The 20,814-nt window shown below is 47.2% G+C and overlaps 1 protein-coding gene across 2 annotated transcripts; it reads right to left on the bottom strand.

Moving 5' to 3' along the window:
* Positions 1–7,248: 7,248 nt before the first annotated feature.
* Positions 7,249–19,127, bottom strand: REST (RE1 silencing transcription factor). 2 transcript variants are annotated; one of them, XM_084286336.1, is made up of 4 exons: positions 19,005–19,127; positions 17,267–18,177; positions 12,356–12,439; positions 7,249–9,334 (listed from the first exon to the last, which is right to left on the bottom strand). In XM_084286336.1, exons 2-4 carry the CDS (start codon positions 18,165–18,167, stop codon positions 7,632–7,634), a joined length of 2,688 nt encoding a protein of 895 aa, XP_084142462.1. In that variant the 5' UTR covers positions 18,168–18,177; positions 19,005–19,127; the 3' UTR covers positions 7,249–7,631. The 2 variants fall into 2 exon arrangements, with proteins under 2 accessions (XP_084142462.1, XP_084142463.1); XM_084286337.1 differs by having other exon boundaries at positions 17,267–18,174; positions 19,005–19,088.
* Between the last annotated feature and the right edge of the window lie 1,687 nt (positions 19,128–20,814).

Raw genomic sequence — 20,814 nt, 5'->3', positions numbered from 1 at the left:
AGCACAAGCAAGATGGTTTGTGTTAGAGGAAAATGTATCGTGCCACAGCTGACAGCCCAAGAGAGATGAGACTGCTGCAGTGAAGTCCTGCCAGGTTCAACCACTGGAGCGGCTGAAGATGTGTTTAGAGTAGACGCATGCATGCAGAGCTGACATACTTGTGTCTGGCCACACAGACTGCAGGCAGACACAATGCTGAGGTGAATGTAGCTCCAGCAGACTCATCCTGCTCCCCTCTGGCTGAGTGGGCCATGTCTCCTGCTGTCCTGTTAGTCCAGCCTGATCCTCACCAGTGATGATGAACTTGCACGCCTTCCTGCAGCCTGTTTGTCACCACCGGCAGGTGCTCTGACCTGTGGTCTGCCTCCAGTTCTCCACAGGGAACTTGTGTTTGTGCCTGTTGCTTCTCATCCAGTCACTGGGCATGACTGAAAAGAACCTGGCTCTGTTCTCTTTGCACCCTCTCTTCAACTATTTATGTGATTCTGTGCCCCCCTATGTCTTTTTCACTAGCCCCTTCACCAGCTTTGTTGCCCTTCTCTGAATTAATGCTCTGACCTCAGTATCCTTGTACTGAGGGGCCCAGAACCAAACACGAGGTTTTGGTTCACCCACACCAAGTAGAGAGGGGACAATCACTTCCCTGGTCCTCCTGGCCACACTTTTTCTGATAATAGCATGAGCAAAAACAGGAAAATGCCTCACCTGGCAGCAACTCTTCATTTTGCTGGGTTATCAGCCGGGGTCCTCCAGCTGAACTGGAGGTCAGGAGAAGGGTCTGGCTGTGGTCTGTTAAAACCAGCTCAACAAATACAAAGCAGGCACCTCCTGTAACATTCCTCTGCTGCTGTAAGTCTGGGAAAGACACGATACAGAAGACAAACACCAAATGCAGAAAGAGTAAACTGGAAGACCTTTCTCTGCTACAGCACGGGTCCTCAGCACCAAAGCTGGACGTGAAGAAACGCAGGTGAGCTGTGTTTGGTGTAGCAGGTGTTAGGGCTGCATCTAGGAGAAAAATCTTGCTGCCAACATGAGGATGTGTAGGGTCATTTGGTGCTTCCTGAGACGTGCACGTGGGGCAGCATGAGGACTGGAAGTCGTGAGGGTGTTCTGTGCTTTGGCAGAGCCCCTGCTCACCTATCGACTCCACGGACCACGAGAGCAGCAGACAGCTACCCACAGCCCCAGCTGGGAACAAAAACGTGTGCTCCTGGCAAATGTGAAACCTCAGCGTGCAGGTTTAATGTGGAAGCAATTAGTGCCTTGATGAAAGCACAGAAATACCTTTAATGAGCTCGGAGGGCTGGATTACACTGAAGCTGAGGATCTACTCAGGAACACTTCTCAAAGGGATAGCTCGTGTCTGTTTTACACCAGTGCCAGACAGCCTGAAAGGCAAGACAATTTTTAACGTGTCTGTGGACAACAACAGCTAATTTAATCTTACCACGGGAGCCAAAAGCAAATGGAGCTCGAGTCTCTGTGCAAAAATGAGGCGTAAGGGCAGGGCTGGGAAGGCTGAACCTTCTGGGAGGGTCTCACCTTCACGGAGCTGGGTGCAATCACTTAGAAATACTCCAGAAAGTTGAGGAAATCTTCAAAGTGCATTATCAGCAGGACAGCTCTGTTTGCTGGAGTACTGAAATAAATAAATAAAAATAAAGCAGCCATGTACCACAGCCAGGTACCTCCAACCTAGGAAAAAAATAAAAGCTGCTGCTTTTCATGGCAAGAGAAGAACAGAATGCCCTGCAAATGTCACCTTGAGGTTTTTGCTCGCTGTTAATGCCCCCAGAATAGCCCTTAACGTGGAAGAGGTGCACTGGGCTGGGATCCCAATAGCCCAGAAGTTTCAAGCATCTGCTTCCTGATTTTTTATTTACAAGTCGTGAATTACATGAAACTACCTGTAAACTCTCTTCACCAGCGACTGATTTCACAGACCTTGTAGCCAAACTGCTGGTGCTTGTCCAGCACCGCTCAGGACAGAGACCGAGGTGCCCTGTGGGCACTGACTTGCCCTCTCCATCCCCCTGGTGGCAGAGCTGTGCCTGTGAAGGTGGGCTCACAGCAGCCTGGAACACCAGAGTGCTCTTCACCAGCTGCTCGAGGATAACGAGATGGTGGGAACACCACATTTCAGAGACTGGGTGCCTTGGTGTGGCTGTGGCCATAAATTTTAATTAGTCTGTGCCTCATTCCCAACCGAGCCTCACCGTGCAGCCCTAAACCAAGAAAGGGGGACAGGGGAGACGGGAACCTCAAACCAACAGGGTTACTCTGGACAGCTCTGAGCAGGGCTTGAAATGCTTTTTGGAAAGAATAGCACAGAAAGGGGAGGAAAAAAGTGTAAGCTCTTTATAAAAAACAGGTTCTCCAGCTCAGCCCTCTTTTCAGTTTTGCTCCATGACTGCAGGGCTCAGGCATGCTGAAAAAACAGTGCAAAGAGCAAGGCTGGACTGGGGGCAGGCAGACGTGCTGCGCTGCACGTGTGTTAGACAGGAGCGTGTGCTGTGCTGCAGATCCGTGCTGCAAGTGCTAACTACTTACATATGAAACCAACACAAAGAAACAAAAAGATACCAAGCCAAAATCGTGAGCTTTGTATTTCATTGAGGTCACACGCTGCCTTGGTACCACACGGCCTTGCACTTGTGGTGCACAACTTAGCAAGCAGCAAGTTTTCAGCCTAGCAGGTGTTCCCCTGCAAGAAGCTGTTTGAAGGATGACCTGACTATAGGCGTAAGGGAAAATTGTTTCTCACATTGGCAACCTACTTTTTGAGATTTCACCTGATTTTGACTCTTTCGGGAGGGGAAACAGCATGAGCTGGTCGTGTAAAGGGCAGGGCCTCCTCTATTGATCCTGTCTGAAATAATTAACTCACACAGCACAGGCGGAGAGGCACAGAAGTACCCCTCCATCTCTGTGTCACACTCTCAGGCCACCTCTCTTGCAGCTCGTAATTAGGATTGGGTACCACGCCTGCTCCCTGTCCTTACACACCCCCATTATGGTAAACTACACACATTACCTACAAGACTTTAAGAGTTGCAAGCCAAAACATGCCCCTTACCTGGTCCCAGCCCCTCCATCCTGCACCCTCCAAGGCCATGTCCTGTAGCAGCAGTGCCCCCTGCTCTTTGGTGCTTCAGCATTACCTGAAACCCAAATTTTCATTGACAGACTAAGACCACCACCCTTGGGGGAATGAGAGAAGATGCATACAAGAAAACGATCAATCAGCAAACATGAACACTCACCTCTTGTGCTTTGCGGAGCACCCCAAATTGTTCAAAGCTGAATCAACTGTGTATAAAACTATCCCCACAATTTAATCAAGCATCACTTGCCTTGGTTCCCATGGCAAAGAAGAGTCCCATGTTAGTACCAGGTCAGCACGGCCAGGCCTTGGAAGACAGGTTAGCATCAGAGATACAAAATACATCAGGCTCCACAGCTCTCAAGACGTTTCCATTATCCCTGTACAGCCAGTACCATAGCCATGGGGAAGACAGGTGACCTCATTTTTATAAATCTGCTAGGAATTCCCCAAATCATCAGAACCACACATCCGCTGGGAACGCAAGAGGAACTGCCACCAGCATTAAACCTGAAATTCAGATCTGCAACTTCCATCAAGTTGTACTTCTCACACAGGCCCAGCATTACATTTGAACCTGGTCTGCATCCCTGACTTCGTGCCTAGCTTTAATTCAAGTGGGGAGATAAATGAATACAACATAATTAAAGCGAAAAAAGGCCATATTTCTGGAGCCACGGTCCCCTTCTGCAGTCAGGACTGCACATGCATGCACTTGGCAGGTATATCCTGGCTCCCCACATCATTCTGTCCTGATGGCTTAAAGATGCAATGATGCTTGCATTGCTGCTGCCGTCAGTTAAAAACATCTCTGATAGCTATTAATTAATAAGTAGTAGATAGAAGCTGCAAGTTCCTTAATAAAGTTTATTTAATCATAACTATGCTTAGGAAAATACACTTGTACGGGTTAATATAATGCAATTTAGTTTAACTTTACACTACATTTTGGACAAAAGACTTATACATGTCTTAAGTAAAAACAGGATGTACGATCTGGCTTGTTTTACATCTATTAAAAACGTAGAAAAGGCTGTCATGCACTACAGTAGAAAGAGCATGAAAAAAAATTACCTTTGGTTTAATTCAGAGAATACAAGTATTGCACTGTAAAAGCATCAAACATGGTGCAACCAAACATCACAAACACATTTCCGTGCCAGCTTACAAACGTTTGTTAGCTAGTATAATTTTAGAGGGAGGAAGTATATGTACACATAAAATAATTCCATAAGCTATTCGGATTCTGTTAATATTGTACGTATGCCACATATCTACAGAACTGCCATTCAAGAAAACTTGAATTTGGTTAATACTTTTCAGCTACATCTGTTGAATCTAAGTCTGTTGAAATTAATGACGCTACCACATCTTAACTGGCCTGTCAGTTGTCAAACCTTTTTTTCAATAAATGAAGTTTCAGCCTAGACCACCAAAATCCCAAAACATTGGATTATGAGTGCAATCCACTTCTGGATCGTTTCTTAGGGCAGTTACTTTGAGTGTACGGAGGATCCACACAGGCAAAAACCCCACACACCGTGTTTGCTGCTCAGCCAAGGACCGGCAGTGCAGAGCTGTCCTGGTGCTACTACTCCCTGCGGCCATGAATTGAACACTCGTGCAGGTTATCATCATCAAGACAAAAAGAAATTGCTAGTATTGGTCAAACTGACACAGAATAATTTAAGAATATTGAAAGAGACAGAAGTCGTTGTTTAAAAAGGAGATACAGCAATGCAAAACCCCCACGTGTGGTAGGTTACCTAATTCATACACTCCACATCAAATATTCAATATTAGACATTTCTAACATTTTAGATACACATGACACAGTAAAATCTTTGCTGCTTTAATTAACATACTCCCAAATCTTGGCCTTCACCAAGCAGGTAATTCCAACACAGCTACGTACCAACAGTAGGCATCTTAGGACATTGCTGGTAAGGGTCTCAAGTAGACTTTTCTTCTTAATATTGAAATATTAAGAAGATCTTGTGATAAAACACTGCTTAACAGAAGCACCATTGTCTTCAAAGAGTTCTTGGTAGATCACGCATTAAAACCTTGACCACTTCCCAGAAATGTCCAGAGGAGTATCTCAAAAAAACACACTTTTTTATCTCATAAAGAGAGATTTCAAGTCAGTCTACACCATACTTTCCTTTAAAATTAACAAAAAAAAAAAAAAAAACTCTATCAGGCCAGTCCACAAGTTTATCTGAACATAGCTGAAGTCCTTGAAGTCTCTCAGAAGATGGCAAATGCCAAAGGGGAGCTATAAAATCTCTACACAGTACTGGAATTCCCAGCATCTGTTCACATTGCTCACAAATGGTGGCAACATTATATATCACTGGGGAAAAAAAAAAAAATCTAAGACTATCACAACTGGTTGTCTAGGAAAACAATTCATCTAGGTTTATTTTCTTAATGTTTAACATAAATATAGTTGCAACGTGATCTTTAGTTGACACTGATTGTCACAGCCAAGGTAAGGATTGAATGCTATCTAAGCAAACAAAATCTCACTATACAACTTATTTCTGCCACGAGGGATGTCCTCCCTCTCAAATCTTTGGCCTCCTATTATACCGATCTCTCCCAAAAGGAGAAGCAACGTAGCATTGTTGTTCTCTATTCATTCAAGAGGGTTTGCTTGGAGGGGAAGCTGACATAGGGACAGGCAGAGCAAAATGGGGTATGTTCCAGAACATTTTAGGTCATAAAACACATTAATACTGATTGATCTCTCATCTCCAAACACCTGCCTCCAAATTTGCTTCTTTGGAGTTGACAAGAAGCTACCCCCAACTGCTCCAGCTGAAAAGGGAGCTAACAGTGGTGTTCTGCAGATGGGAGTGTTTTGTGCTTTCCCTGCTTATTTGGATTTTGTTCACATTTTACTACTACAAGCAGCAGGCATGCAATCTCTTGCATGTTTCTGTGCACCAGAAGAGAAATCTGCTTAGAATTAAGAACTCCTGCAGTGATGGTTCTTGCATACAGACCTAAGAGCACAATCTTACGTTTTTCTCCCTCTGCATGGAAGCAGGATGGTTTTACTAAACGCAACTTGAATGAATAAGGAGCAGGAATTCCTACAAGTTTTAATACCAGGTTTGTTGCTTACCAGTTATCTTTGTGGGTTTTGCTTGTTTGTTTGTTTTTGGTGAGGCATTAGATTTTGATGAACCATACTTATATCAGTGCTACATTTTTTTTTGTTTGTTTTTGTTTTTTTTTTTTTTAAGTTCATGAAGTTTGACTGCTGTCCATTGTGGAAATTAAAAAGGAAAAAAAAGATCAGCTGGACTTTGCAGAACTTGCAGACATTTCCACTGAGAGCACGTATTGCCCTGTCTGGTGATCCCAAATTAGAATTTTTTCTTCTGGATACATATTAAAAATACCAGAAGTGGCATTTCTATGAAAAAAAATGTAAAATAGTGTTTTGAAACTGCACTGGTATCCTTTTGCTCAACAGCTATAAAATTTTAAAGCTAGTCAAAAATATATAGCCAAACAATTCATAATTTCATGCACAAGTAGCAATACCCCACGAAAACAAGAAAAATATGCAGTAAAGAGAATCACGAAAAAAAAAAAAAAACTGGCCCATGGTAAGCAACGAATCTGAATGTTTTGAAATAAAAATGGCTACACAAACAAAACCAAACATGCATATATAAAGTGTACACGTACTGCACAAGCGCTATTTCTAAAGGATTAAACTGCATAGGTAAAAACAAAAACAATGTGCAATATTTTAAGCCTTTAAAGCACACAAAAAAAAAAAAGCAGAAAATTAAAAATAACGAATTTACTTCCCCACAGCGGAGCCAAGTATGTATCATAGTTAATAAGACATTAATCAAGACAGGTTCTCCAATCAAAAGTTGGAAGGACTAACCCCAAATTTTGGCTCACTGTTCACACTTCGGGGATCTGAAATGTACACTCACAATTATAATTATCTCCAACAGTCACGTTCATCGCTAGCCAACTTTGATTTGTTTTTACAAAGTGCTCTTTTATGTAATAGAAGCTATCACCCTGGTAGAAAAAACATGGAGTAGTTTTTACCACTTTGAACGTCCAGAGACATTACGAAGAACTGAAACAAAGGCAGAGGAGAGGGGAAAGAGATGAGTTGGCTGCTAGAACAAAAAGCAACTGTCAGCGGCTCTATAAACATCCAACTTGTGTATGAGTTGCTACAGTCTTGTTCCTAAAATTCTATTTATAAAATAACTGCATAAGCTAACGGACTAGAAGCAGACAGACTTTACGGGACACGGCCTCATACGCCCTACCTGCCTTCTCTAACGAGGAGATCCAACAGTTAATGAGTTCATTACATAAAAAGTCGTCAAAAATATTTTCAACTGAAAAATAAATCCCAACGCAGACTCTAAAGCAACCCATGCTTAAAAAAAAAAAAAAAAAATCTACAGCATCTGTACACGAGCTACATAAGATCTTACAAAAGATACACATACCCCAAAACCACAACTATTTAATTCTACTCCTGCCCTTTTGTCGCCTTCTCGAGATAATATACATTGACCAAGTGGCGATTGAGGTGCTTGCTGTACTCGCCCTCCTTTCTAAACGAGCGGTCACAGAAAATGCACACATAGTTCTCCCTGACCACTGTGCTGTCTGCAGCTCCCTCTGACGCCTTAGGGCTGGCTTCCTCTGGCACAGAGTGAGCGCCATTCAACCCCGAATCATCGCTTCCTTCCGATATGTTGTCGCTGATGTCGCTGCCTTCGTGGCTGTGGATGCCCTCATCCTCCTCCATTTCCTGAGATTCATTCCCTGCTGCGTTACCCGGAGACGGTAAGGCCAGCGCTACCGTAGGGCTCTGCACGCATCCTTCTGGGGGTGCAGGTGCTGGCACGGCATCTCCCGTGGGCTCTGTCGCCGGCAGGCGTGCCTTAGTCAGGTCCATCGGGTCAGGGTTACTCACAGTTTCTGCCACGCAGGTTTCCTCTGGCTCCTTCTCAGGCTCCAGATCTGGTAACGCGTCCATGGGCTCATCCGACGTGTGTTCAGAAGACGCCTCCTGAGGAGATTCTTCAGAGGAAGCGTTTTCCTCCGTATCCACCTTTCTCTCTTCTTTTTCACAGTCGGCGTCTTTGCTCTCCTCTGCTGCAGCAGGCATGTCTTGATCCTTCACCTCACCGTCTGCGTTTTCATCCTGCTCTGCCAGACAAAGCTGTCCTGGCTCTTGTGCAGAACCTCCTTCAGCACTGACGCTCTCCCCCTCGCGAGCGTGACCACCACCATCACCTGATGATGATGCTGGGCCAGCAGGATCTTGCTCCTTCACCTGGTCGCCGCTCAGACCGTCAGGCTTCACACCCCCGTCTTCATCTCTAAGAGTACATTCGTCTGGCATCTCCTCTTCCTCCATCTTCTCCTGATCAGGTCGACTGCTTTTCCTGCTGTGCTTGTTTTTCAGAGCTTTCTTTTTTTTGTTTTTCTTAAGGCAGGAATTTTGCTTTTTAGGCTCCTCCTCCGGTGCATCATTTTTTTGAGCTTCCTGGTAGTCTTTGGGCTTAGTTTCCACTTTCTTTTTCTTTTTTGTCACTGCTGAGGTGTCATTTGCAGGCTCTTGCTTTGAGGAATTTACTTCTGCCTCTGCCTTTCTTTTGATCTTCTTTGTTTTACATGCTTTCTCAGCATTTTTCTCAGTTTTAATATCCACCTCCTTGTTTTCCGAAGCTGATTTCCGACTTCTGGTTGTCACCTGGCCTGGCGAAACACTGGTTGCCGGCTTCTTTTCTTTTGCTAAATTCTCTTTTTTCTCCACTTTCACAGTTTTCTCCGCTTTCTTTGCGGCTGCCTCCCCCTTCGTTTGCTCCTTCTCCGCCTTGTCGTTAACGCCCTCGGCAAAGTCCGCCTCGCTCTTTTTAGTCCGTAGCTTCACCTTGGAGACATCCATGGTGATGTCTGAACAGTCGGGGTGCCTGGATTTGATGTGGTACTGCAGGTTGCATTTTTTAGACGCCGCGTAGTCACAGACAGGGCAGAGAAACTGGCGCGGGTTGACGTGGAGCTCAACGTGCTTTTTGAAATTGCTGCGGTCGGCTGTTTTGTAGTCACAGTGTGGGCAAGTCAGAGGCTTCGGCCCGTTGTGAACCTGCCGCGCATGTCGAGTCACTTCGTGCTGGTTTGAGGCCACGTAGCTGCACTGGTCACATTTGAATGGCTTCTCACCTAAGGAAGGAAGGGCGGAAGGGAACGATGATGATTATTGAGCACGGGGGTGGAAAGGAAACGGCATTGTGCTAATACAGGCACGGAGATACGGAACTCAGAAAGGCAAACAAAATGATCCATGCGCCTTTAAAATTAAACACTACCAACATAGGAAATCCACAAGTCACAAACACATCCACAAGACACCAAAAACGATATACAAAATTTAAAAAAAAAAAAAAAGAGAGGAGGGGCAAGGATTGGGAGGAAAGGGATCCACAACCAAACAAGCAGTAACAACGTCACGGGTTCTGGCTATGCATACATACCGGCAGAGATCCCTCTACAGTAATATTAGCAAATGGAATCCATACCCAACTGGTCCATTGAATGCATTGTAGAAAAACGAAATGCAACATTGGATGAATAGCAGTTTCACACAAACGTTTCAAAAAGTCCAACTTTACACAGAGTTAGCGTACTTCATGCTTGCATTGAGAAAAGAAGTAAGGGAAAATAAGCTAGCAAAAACCAACGCCTGTGAGAGAAGCACCCTGCTTAGCTGATCTTGGCCTCTGATAGCTCAGTTTGCTGGAGTTTATGTTTCAAACACGACGTGCTGGCTGCGGGCTACTCTTGGCAAGGCAATCCTAGGCATTCTAAAGCCATGGCGTTACTACTGAAACCTGCATTTACATTTCTGGAGTTACTCTTGCATAAGTCTTTTCGAAATGTTAGGTTTAGCACACGCTGCTGCAGCCCAACTGGCTTTCCATTTACACATCAAAGCACGCAGGAAAAACACTTTCAGCACAATAAATCGATACAAAAATACTCTGAGAATATTTGTACACAGGCAAATTCAGCAGAGGAACTCGGGATGCTCTTGGGCTCTAAACCATCTCAAAACTGACCTGCAGAACTAGTGCATGCCACTTCGAAGGCACACTGAGAAGCCACCCCAGGCCCTTATGTCCATGGTACAATAGTACTTGTGCCATCCCTCCAGCCCACTGCCCCGATTCATGCTGCTCCTCGGAAGCCCCATGACTCAGGAGAGCAGAGCAGCCTGCAATTAACGCCACGTCGCTGTGACTGCGCTGTCCATTTGTGTGTCAGCCACACGGACTGCAACAGGTTGTGCTGCCTCCCTGGCAAGCAGGGCTGGTGACGCTTGCTGAGGAGCCTAGAACACTTCATTTCTGCCTGCAGCATCTCCTTGCTATTTAATGAAGGATTGGTTTGATTCAGCCCATCTTCTTTCCTTCCTCTCACCTCCTCCTCGACTCCCAGTGACCTTTTCCACGAGCTTAACCTTGAGGTGCTTCACTGGGCATACTCCTGCCAAGGGTGGACCTTATTCACCTACACTGCATACATCAGCTTCACGTTATAGACAGTGAGGACAAGAAGTCCCGCTCTTACATGCGTTACAACAAGCTGTTCCAACCACACAGAGTGCTCAGGAATGCTGGAAAGCCATATCCAACAGGTAACGCACACACTGTACGCAGAAAGCTTGTGTCTGGCACCTCTACCACATCCAACGTTCCTGTGCAAGTGGATCACTTAGCCACTAAGGTGGCTAAGACAGCTAAAGTAGTGCAGCGGACTATGAAGCACTGCACTTCACTGCCTTGCACTTGAAGGTAGTTAAAATCAGCACTGGTTTGCCCTAAAAGTCCAGCTTTTGAACTGCAAGAATCTGGAAGTTGCTCAGAAGTTGCCACAGAAAGGCCTGGACAAGGGGGCAAGGCAAGATGGGCAACAGAAGTTATGACAGCTGTTAATAAAACCCCCCCGAGAGCAATCTCCTATGTGCAATCCCATTCCTGGCAGCACTGCTCATGCCCTCCTTCCCAGACCTTCAACTCAATGACCAAGGGCAAATCCCACTCCTTGTCCCCTTTGGATTTCAGACTTCTTTGCACAGACAAGGGGGGAAGAGGATGTTCAGGAAATAGTTTCTGGGCTCAGTAAGTTTTGACCAAACCATTTGCAAATTCACATTTAGCCCAGAGGTTGAGTTAAAAATTTTGTTTGGTTGGTTGGTTTTGGTTTTGTTTCTGAAAGAATTCAACTGAAAAATTCTCAAAACCAAAATACTGGCACGTCATTTTTAAGCTGGCTATTTTCAATGGGTGCAAACCCCCATCCCACAACAGTTAAAAACGCCTTCTCGTGTCAGCAATTGAAATCAAAACAGCTACTGTTCACAAGGCTTTTATTACTGTTTGCCAGGGATGGGAATTCATCTAGGGTTGGTCAATTCAGATTTTAGCAAACCCAAAGCATCTACGTCAGCTACCCTAAAAAGGTCACTAAGTACACCTGTGCTTGCGTTTAGCATGACTGCAGAGTAAGAGCTCAGAAAAAAATGCTGCTATTTTATTCAAAAACAAAACAAAACAAAAAGATTCACAAGAGAACAGGAGATGTTTTTTAACACCACAGCTTTGTGATCAATGATGGAAAATAAATGCTAGTGAAAATTGCTAATTCTGCCCCGTAGTGCCACAAGACTGAATCATCATTTGTAAAAAAACTCCTGAGTTTGCTCATTTCTCCCCTGTGCCAGAAGCAGGCACTGCTTTCAATCTTTTTGTAATACTAAGCAAAAACTGAGGGTTTCCTCGGAGCTCCTTGATGCGATGAGACCACAAACATCACAGGGGAGCTTCTCAGCTATTCGAACCTCTCCCAGCTTCACTGATTTGAACCGAGGTATTGCAGCAGACAGAGGGCAAGAATTTGTTCCTACATCATTGCAATGTTGTATTTACTACTAGACTAAGACTACTACAGCACTCCTATGAACCTCAGAATACATCTTGGATAGTGAAGGGAAAGAAAAAAATATATATTCCCATATCATTCATATATGAATGGCAGTATTATTTTAGCAGGTAAGGACAGCCTTCTCTGTTAAAACCAGCAGCTAAAGCTCAGGCTATCCTGGACAATATGAGCGCCTCATCTCATCCAGAGCCACCCCCTTTTCCTGAGGCATGCTGCTGCCACCACCACCCCCTTACCAACCTGAGTGGGTGCGCATGTGCCTGGTTAGATGGGTCTTCTGAGAGCTGGAGTAGGGACACATGGCGCATTGATAGGGCCGCTCTCCTGCGAAAACAGAACAGAAGGGAACAAAAACACCAGCGATTAGTTACTGACACGCAGCTGGTTCCCATACTTGGTTCCCAAACCATCCGTGCCAGGCTGTCACAGAACCCCCCAGCCGCATTTCAAGACACGTTATCGCTCAGAAAAGGGTCAGGGCGAGAAGCATGTGCCTGAGCTGAGCCAGCAGATGTGTCATGCCTTATGAACGTGGGACTGCAATGACGGGACAGAGTATTAGAGTCGGACAGTAACCTCAGGCAGAAGGGGATCAGGACAGCCACCTTGAGGAAGTCATAAGCCACCAGAGCTGATTTTTCTACAGTGTTTTCTGTCATCAGCCCAAAGACACACAGAAGATACAGACCGTGTAAAAAGCCAGGCACATTTTTGCTTCCTTTAACGCCTTACCTGAAACCTCCACGTTCAATGTGGATTAAGGGTGGAGAGAAACTGCCCCCACTTCCCAGAACAGCATTTTCCAGAATGCAAGTGCAAGGGGCTGGGACATACCAGCAAACTTTTACTGGCAAAGTGAAATTGGCTGGAACGTGGACAAGCACAATGCCTTGCTCAGCGAAACTGCTAGCAACAGCTCGAGCACAGCAGCAGCACTTTGAAGACTCAAATTCCTCCACCTGCAGTTTTTGTTTCTGGAGAACTGATGGAAACTAGCCTGCCATAAATTAGGCCTCCACGAGAGTTAGCTTGTGTAGCTACCAGTACACTTGGAAAATCCTTTTCAAGTGAAGACAAGCCCAAAATAAAGGCCGGCAGATTTAGAAATAACATCCGTTAGGCAGGTCCACGTAAGACCCAATTTTTTATTTTTATTTTTTGCCTCAAACTGCCAGCACATCCCAGAGATGTAGGCTGCTTTGTCTCCACTGCACGTTGTGGAAACGCTTTTTAGTTTAGAGCAGATACGCCTAAGAGGGGACGGCAGTAATGCTGGGAAGGGAAAAGGATATTCTCAGCTGTAACACTACTCAGGGCACAGTCAGCATTACACCGCAGCACTTTGCTACATCAATCAAAGCATACAGCCAAGGTCCTCCCCAAACCACTGAGATCCAGGCGGGAGCAGAAGCCCTGTACGCAGCCTATGCCTTCGCTTTCAGAGCGTAGTTTTACCTGTAGCAGCAAAGACCTCCAGCTGCTAGGATCCGACGTGAGGCTCCACTGCTGGTCTGTGATGAATCAGCAGTAGGAGCAGTCGTGGTAATGCAGACAAATCCCATCCCCCTTCCTTCCTCCCATTAAATCATTTGGATTACCACTCGTTTGTATCAGCAACTTCAACACGAATTCACCCTAACAATCACAGCCTCCCGCACCACACAACCCCATCCCACCCCCCCAAATTTCCAGTTAAGACAAGGTTAAGTCACGAACAAGGGAGGGCTAGGGCTTTTGTCATACAGAAATGGTTGGGGCTTGCAGTGAGCCTTTATGCCAAGGTACAAGGGTTGTTTTATAAAGTCCTATTCACCAAATGTTATTTTACAAGCTTGCTGTATGCAAACAGGCCACCAAAAAACCCTCTACGGGACACTCAGAGAATAAACCCCGAGCTGGCAAAAGCCGAAGCAGACACTCAACTCTACACAAATGAACAGGCCGAACGACCTCAGTGAACACGTTTGAGATCACCTCCTCACTAAAGCTTTTCTTCCTGTGCTCCTAAAAGCTCTGCTTGAAACAAAATTGCTTCCATCAAACTGCCAGTACAGTGCGGCAAGCAAGAGAGATCTCCTACAGCAAACAAAATAAAAGTACAGCAGCTTGAAGCTAGGCACCGAACACTGGGACTGCCTGAAGAAGGTGCCTCTTTTATATAGCCCTGTAAATGAGTTTTGGTTGAGCTTCCTAGAAATTGTTTCTGGTAAGTAAAATGGAAATAAAATAAAATAAAATAAAATAAAATAAAATAAAATAAAATAAAATAAAATAAAATAAAATAAAATAAAATAAAATAAAATAAAATAAAATAAAATAAAATAACTTCATTCTGTCTTGCACTTAATACAGTTCCAGGATCAGTAGAAGGAAGTACCTGAGGGGGGTAAATCGAGTCTAAACTTGCTCTAATATATCTAGTGAGCACAAATGAGTCTAGGTGGCTCTGTCCCTGACACATGGGGTCCTTTCTACCCCACCAGCAGAGGAAGGGATGGCCTTGAGCTCCTCCAGACACCAGGCTCTTCCAGGGGTAGCTTTCCCAGCAGACAAGCTTATGACCTGCTGCAGCATCCTTAAACCACCCTCTCTGCCCAAGGTCCCCCATTTGCCAGTAGCCTGTCCCACAGTTTTTAGTTTTTAGTCCAGGACAGATTCACACACGCTTGCTTTTCCATAGAGATGCAAGCACAAGGCGAGCAGGTAACACCCGCCTGCTTTCCTGAGGTCAGATGCTTCCTCCACCACTCACTGCCCTTGCCTGCAGCCCCCTTCCCCTCTCTGGCATTTGTGTGTGCCCTCATTAAGCCACTTCAGTTCACCACCCAGCAGAAAACAAACTTGGGGATGAAGAGAGGGATATTTCGCTGCCATTTTGGTAAGCTGAATCTATGAAAACTGTTATTGCAAACAATGCACATTTAAAAAGGAATCCACTTATTTGAAAGATTTTTAATCAGGTGAGAACTGGCAGAAAGATCTGCATGTGCTAGCTTTCAGCTAGCAGCTAGCAAAGAGAGTAGCTACCAGAGCGAACTAAAAAGTGCTGAAATCATAAAATCATAATTATTCTTTTTCAGCTTAATTAAAACAATGAAAGGACATGACAAACCAAACCAAAACCAAAAGACTTTTAAAGGAGAAAAGGGGAAATGGACAATATTCTACATAGTTTAACTTGCCTTTTTCTTTTTTTTTTTTTCTTTTTCTTTTTCCTTTTTTTTAATACAGCTCACCAGTCATGAAAAAACAGCAGCACTTGTCTGCTGAAAACTGTCACCTTCAGAGAACTCTGCCTGCAGCTCTGGGAAATTAGGATTGTATTGAATAGTTTCCGTCACTGATTTTCTTTAAGATTGCAGTTCTCAGAGCTTGCAGAGAGTTTCCCAGCTCTACAGTTGCTGCCATCACCCTCTGCTGCCTTCTCCAGCTGCAGTGATAACAAGGTGCTTCCTCAAGCATGCATTCAGGGTTAGTTCCCCTAAAACTCAATGAGGGCTTTCAGAGATCAGAGTGGGAACCTGATGTCACACAAACATGAGCAGGGATGAATTCAAAGTCGAGACATATGTAGAACAGGCACCACAGCATGAGCTCACATTTGGCAATGAATTCCTGGGATGATTTATTTAGGTTTCTCCTACATTTGGTCAGTTTTACCTGGTCTCTTTCCTGTTATCTCCCACAATACATATAAATGAAAACACTCTGGAGGACAAAACGTACCATTTTCCTAACACCTCCTAAAATAACCTTTGTTTACTTGTTTGGAAAAAAATATTTAGACAAGGCTGATCTCCTTTAAACAACGTCTCACAGCTATTGTTAAGAGAGTAGCATGCCTTAATGTATCAAAAATCAGAAGAGCCCCTGCAGACTCTTTGTCAGAGCAGCCCCTAAGGCACGCTCGTGAGCCCAAACTGCTCCCCAGTGCTCCACCACACCTCGGCTCAGGCCCAGCTCCAAGGTCTCAAGCGTGCAGCCCTCCCCTTCCAGGCAGCTGCAGAAAACTAAGCAGAAGCCTCAAAGCCACTCGTGTCAGCAGTGTGAAATGTGACTTCGAAGAAACAACTCGACAAGTGTTTTTGTTCACCTCCAGCAAAGGGAACCGGGCCAGGACATCACACCAGAAGCTAGTTAGCAAGGCTGCTCTCCGAAAAACCTGCAAGTAAAGTATGAATGGCCCCTCCCTGCCCACGGAAGGCATCAGGAGGCAAAGCGCTTGTACCTCGCTGCCCTAAGAAGAGGATGTGGCTGCGACATCCCCTCTCAGACCGCAGCCTTTAGTCAGAAAGGAGTCTCAAGTTTGGCTGCACTTCAGCACTTCCCACGTCAGGGGCTGCGGAGGCTCTGTGATACAAAGCAAGGTATTTCCTAATCAGCTGCAGCCCCAGCTCACACAGCTGCACGACTGAAGGCCCTCTGAATCCATTTGGTATAAATCAGAGCTGAAAGGGGCCTCATACTTTTCCTGGAGATTACAAACTGACACTGGGAGAAGACATGAAAACAAGCCAAAGTCTCACTTGAGGGCTCCCTGTAGGCCAACATTAGTATGCATCTACTTTTGGCTACTGCAGTGATGCAGATCTTAGAAAAAAAAGTAAGGGCCATTAAGAGAAATTTATTGCCTACGAACACTACTCAACATTTACTATGACTTTGTAGATAGGAGAGAGCACTTTTGCATGTGTGCATCATCTTTCTTCTACTTACAACTTAGTCAAGTTTCAGCTTGGTCTCAAGCCACGGTTTTCAAAACCAGCTATGTGATTTAGGCATCTTTTGTCAACCTGCTTGTTTTGTTCTCACAAAACATCAGGGCCTTGCAGACCCTGGCAATCATCACACGCACACTTTGCCCTCTTCAAAAAAGTTGCCCACAATTAATAAACAGGATGCTCTTCACCTCCCTGTGGGCTCCTGACATTGAGAGATGTCAGGGCCTTCTTAAAATTGCAGACTGGAGCTCAAACCCAACCCCCATGTCACAGGCTACAGCCTGGTAGCACCAAGTACAACAAGAAAGCCTTACAAGGGTGGAACAAGCTCTGCAAAGAGAAGAATCTTGGTTTGCTTCATCCGTTCAGTTTCACAGTACTTACCAAGCTTACATTAAAAAAAAAAAAAAAAAGAAGATTAAAGGCTTACCTGTGTGAGTTCTAATATGTTGAATATAGTTGTTTTTCCTGTCTGAAAAGTAGGAGCATTGCGAGCAGGTATACACTTTCCTAGGAAAGTGATTTCTTAGGTGTTTCTTCCAGTGATATTCACTGACAGTAGTATAAGTGCATATGGTACACTTGTAGACTCTCTCGTTTTCTCCGGCTTTGTTGTGGTGCTTCAGGTGAGCCAGATAGTGATCGTATCTGTTAGTGTTATAGCCACACCGATCACAACGGATCGGGCCCTTGGAGAAATCCACCTCTTCGGTGGTGCAGGAATCGGACTCCTTGACCTGGGCCTGCTTTTCCGCATTTTCTTCCACGAAGAATTTCTTAGCGCTGTGAACCCTGATGTGATGCACAAACTCCTCTTCGGACTCTGCCTCGTACTGGCAAGGCTTACAACGAAACGGCTTGCTCTTGAGGCTCTTACACTTGTCCTCTGTGCTTTCTGGAGTACCCGGTGCCTCCAACGGGGCCTCTTTGTCCGCACTAGGAGCCTCGGGAGCGGGGCAAGCAACCGGCCCTTCATTTTCCACGCTGGGCACTTCAAGAGGGCTCAGCTCCACATTTTCGGGTGCCTCCCGGTCGCTCTGCTCAGGCTGGGGGTCTTCCATACCCTCCCCATCGCTGTCGGAGAAGTTGCTGTCCCCCACCGTCGTCAGCTCCGCCATCTGCCTCTCCTCCCCGACCAGGTAGTCGCAGCAGTTGCCGTTCACCTCTCCGGTCAGGGCCACGTTGGCCAGCATGATGAGCTGGGGAGCCGCCAGCTCGGCTTTGGACAGCTCGTGCAGGTCGTACATGTCTCCGGGCAGCGCCATGCCCAGGTTGGCCCCGCCGGGGAACAGGCTGCTCCCCCCGGCCTGCCCCAGCACCTGCGTGGCCATAGCAGCGCTGCTGCGGGGGAAGGAAGAAAAGCAACAGCGGTGAGCACCTGGGCAAAAAAAACAAATCAAAAAAAAAAAAACCACACACACACACAAAGCCACCCTCTGGGGGCTGGGGGGGGCTCCCCCTGCGCCCCCCCTCCCAGCCGAGGAGCCCCCCGGGGGTGCAGCCGGGAGGCGGCCGGGGGAGCCGTGCCCCGCCGCAGCCCTCCCCCCGTCCTCCTTCCCTCCCTCTTTCCCTTCCCTTCCTTCCCTCCCCGCTCCCCTCCCTCCCTCCCAGCCAGGCATGCGGCCATTTTCTGCCTGCCCACACAAAGCGGCCCTCCCCGCCGCCGGGGGGTGGAAGGAGGCGAGGAGGAGGAGGAGGACGAGGAGGAGGAGGAGGAGGAAGAGGGAGGAAGAGGGGGGGGGGGGGGGGGGAGCCTCGCCGTGGAACCGGCACGGAGGCGAGGCGAGGGCTCCGCTTCCTCCTTCCCCCCCCCCCCCCCCAAAAAAAAAAAAAAAAAAAAAAAAAAAAAGAAAAGAAAAAAAAAAACACAAAACCAGGGCTCGGCTCCGGGGCAAGGTCACCGCGGCCGATCGCCGCCTCCCGGGGCCGCGGGGCGCTGCCCTTCCTCCGCCCAGCCCCGGCGCGGTGCAGGCGGCGGCTCCTTAGCCGTGGTGCTGATCCCCCCCCCCCTTCCCTTCCCTTCATTCCCTTCCTTCCCATTTCCCTTCTCGGCCCGGCCGGGCCCGGCCGCCCCCGCCCCGCCGATCAGCCCTGGACAGCGCCTCTCGGCTCGGCTCGGCTCTGCCCGGCTGCGCTCGCTGCTTTCCCCGGGGCTCCGCCGCACTCACCGGCGGCTCGGGGCCGCGGGGCTGCCGCTGCTGCTGCTCCTCCTGCTCCTGCTGCTGCTGCTGCTGCTGCGGGGCGCGGCGCGGCGCGGGGCCGAGCGGGCGCTGCTGGCGGCGGGAGGCGCATTCCAGCACACAGCGCGCAGCGGCGGCGCCGCCCCGCCCCGCCCCGGCACGGCACGGCACGGCTCGGCCCGGCCTCCCATCGGCTCTGGAGGGCTCTTCCCAGCCCTACAGCTCGCCAGGTTTTCACAGAATCACACAGAATCACAGAATTTCTAGGTTGGAAGAGACCTCGAGATCATCGAGTCCAACCTCTGACCTAACACTAACAGTCCCCAATAAACCATATCCCTAAGCTCTACATCTAAACGTCTTTTGAAGACTTCCAGGGATGGTGACTCCACCACTTCCCTGGGCAGCCTGTTCCAGTGCCTCACAACCCTTTCAGTAAAGAAGTTCTTCCTAACATCCAACCTAAAACTCCCCTGGCTCAACTTAAGCCCATTCCCCCTCGTCCTGTCACCAGGCACGTGGGAGAACAGGCCAACCCCCACCTCGCTACAGCCTCCCTTGAGGTACCTATAGAGAGCGATAAGGTCACCCCTGAGCCTCCTCTTCTCCAGGCTGAACAAGCCCAGCTCCCTCAGCCGCTCCTCGTAGGACTTGTTCTCCAGGCCCCTCACCAGCTTCGTCGCCCTCCTCTGCACCCGCTCAAGCACCTCGATGTCCTTCTTGTAGCGAGGGGCCCAAAACTGAACACAGTACTCGAGGTGCGGCCTCACCAGAGCTGAGTACAGGGGGACGATCACCTCCCTAGCCCTGCTGGTCACGCTGTTCCTGATACAAGCCAGGATGCCGTTGGCCTTCTTGGCCACCTGAGCACACTGCTGGCTCATATTCAGCTGACTATCCACCATCACTCCCAGGTCCTTCTCTGCCTGGCAGCTCTCCAACCATTCCTCTCCCAGCCTGTAGCTCTGCTTGGGGTTATTGCGCCCCAGGTGCAGGACCCGGCACTTGGCCTTGTTGAACTTCATGCAGTTGACCTCAGCCATAACAAGGAGTGCAGGAAGAGCAGCTTGCCCTGGGTGGAATGGTTTAGATTGAACTGATTCATAAATCCCAAATCTTCAAGCAGTAGAGTGCTTCATGAAGCTACAAAAACCCTCTTCTTTTCCTCTTCACCAGCTCTGTGCATGCTTTGCTGCACCACTGCATGTTGTGCATAAAAGGGGGCCGAGTCCCCAGCTGGCAGAAACTGGTAGAAACCCCTTAAGAAAAGCCAAACGCAAATGTCAGCTTTCCTAGATACAAAAATCATCAGAGAAGTCAATATATGCCAGGACTCGCCTGAATTATGCCAGAAGCATAAAGGTTTGTCAGGCATTTAAATAAAGTATCCAAAGAGCATCCCTGATCCATTCCGTTTTACTCTTTATCCCAAGAGGAATTTCAGCCCAGCTGAGCCCAGTCGGTGCTGATGCTCCCAGACCACCTCACGCTATGCCAAGCTGTGGAAAATTATGAAGTGTCTCCCACTGGTGGCTAAGGGATTTTGCATGCCTCTTGTTTCATTTGCTGGGTTTTGAAAACTGCTTTTTTTCTTTTTTTTTTTTTTTTTTCCTAGCCCCCGTCAGTAGATGGTATGATTGAACCAGTCCACTGAGCGCTTTAAAGTAGGGTTGGAAGGGTTCAGCTTCAAAGCAACTGTACGGCGTTTAATTTAATCTTCTCTCAGCAGAATCTGGCAGTGCAACCTGATCCGGGCAGCCAGACATCATCCCCCCCCCCTTGTCTCCATCCCTTCCAG

The sequence above is a fragment of the Netta rufina genome (genome assembly GCF_964035555.1).
Source record: "Netta rufina genome assembly, chromosome: 4".
Classification (NCBI taxonomy): Eukaryota; Metazoa; Chordata; class Aves; order Anseriformes; family Anatidae; genus Netta; species Netta rufina.
This window is presented reverse-complemented; position numbering and strand designations above follow the sequence as displayed.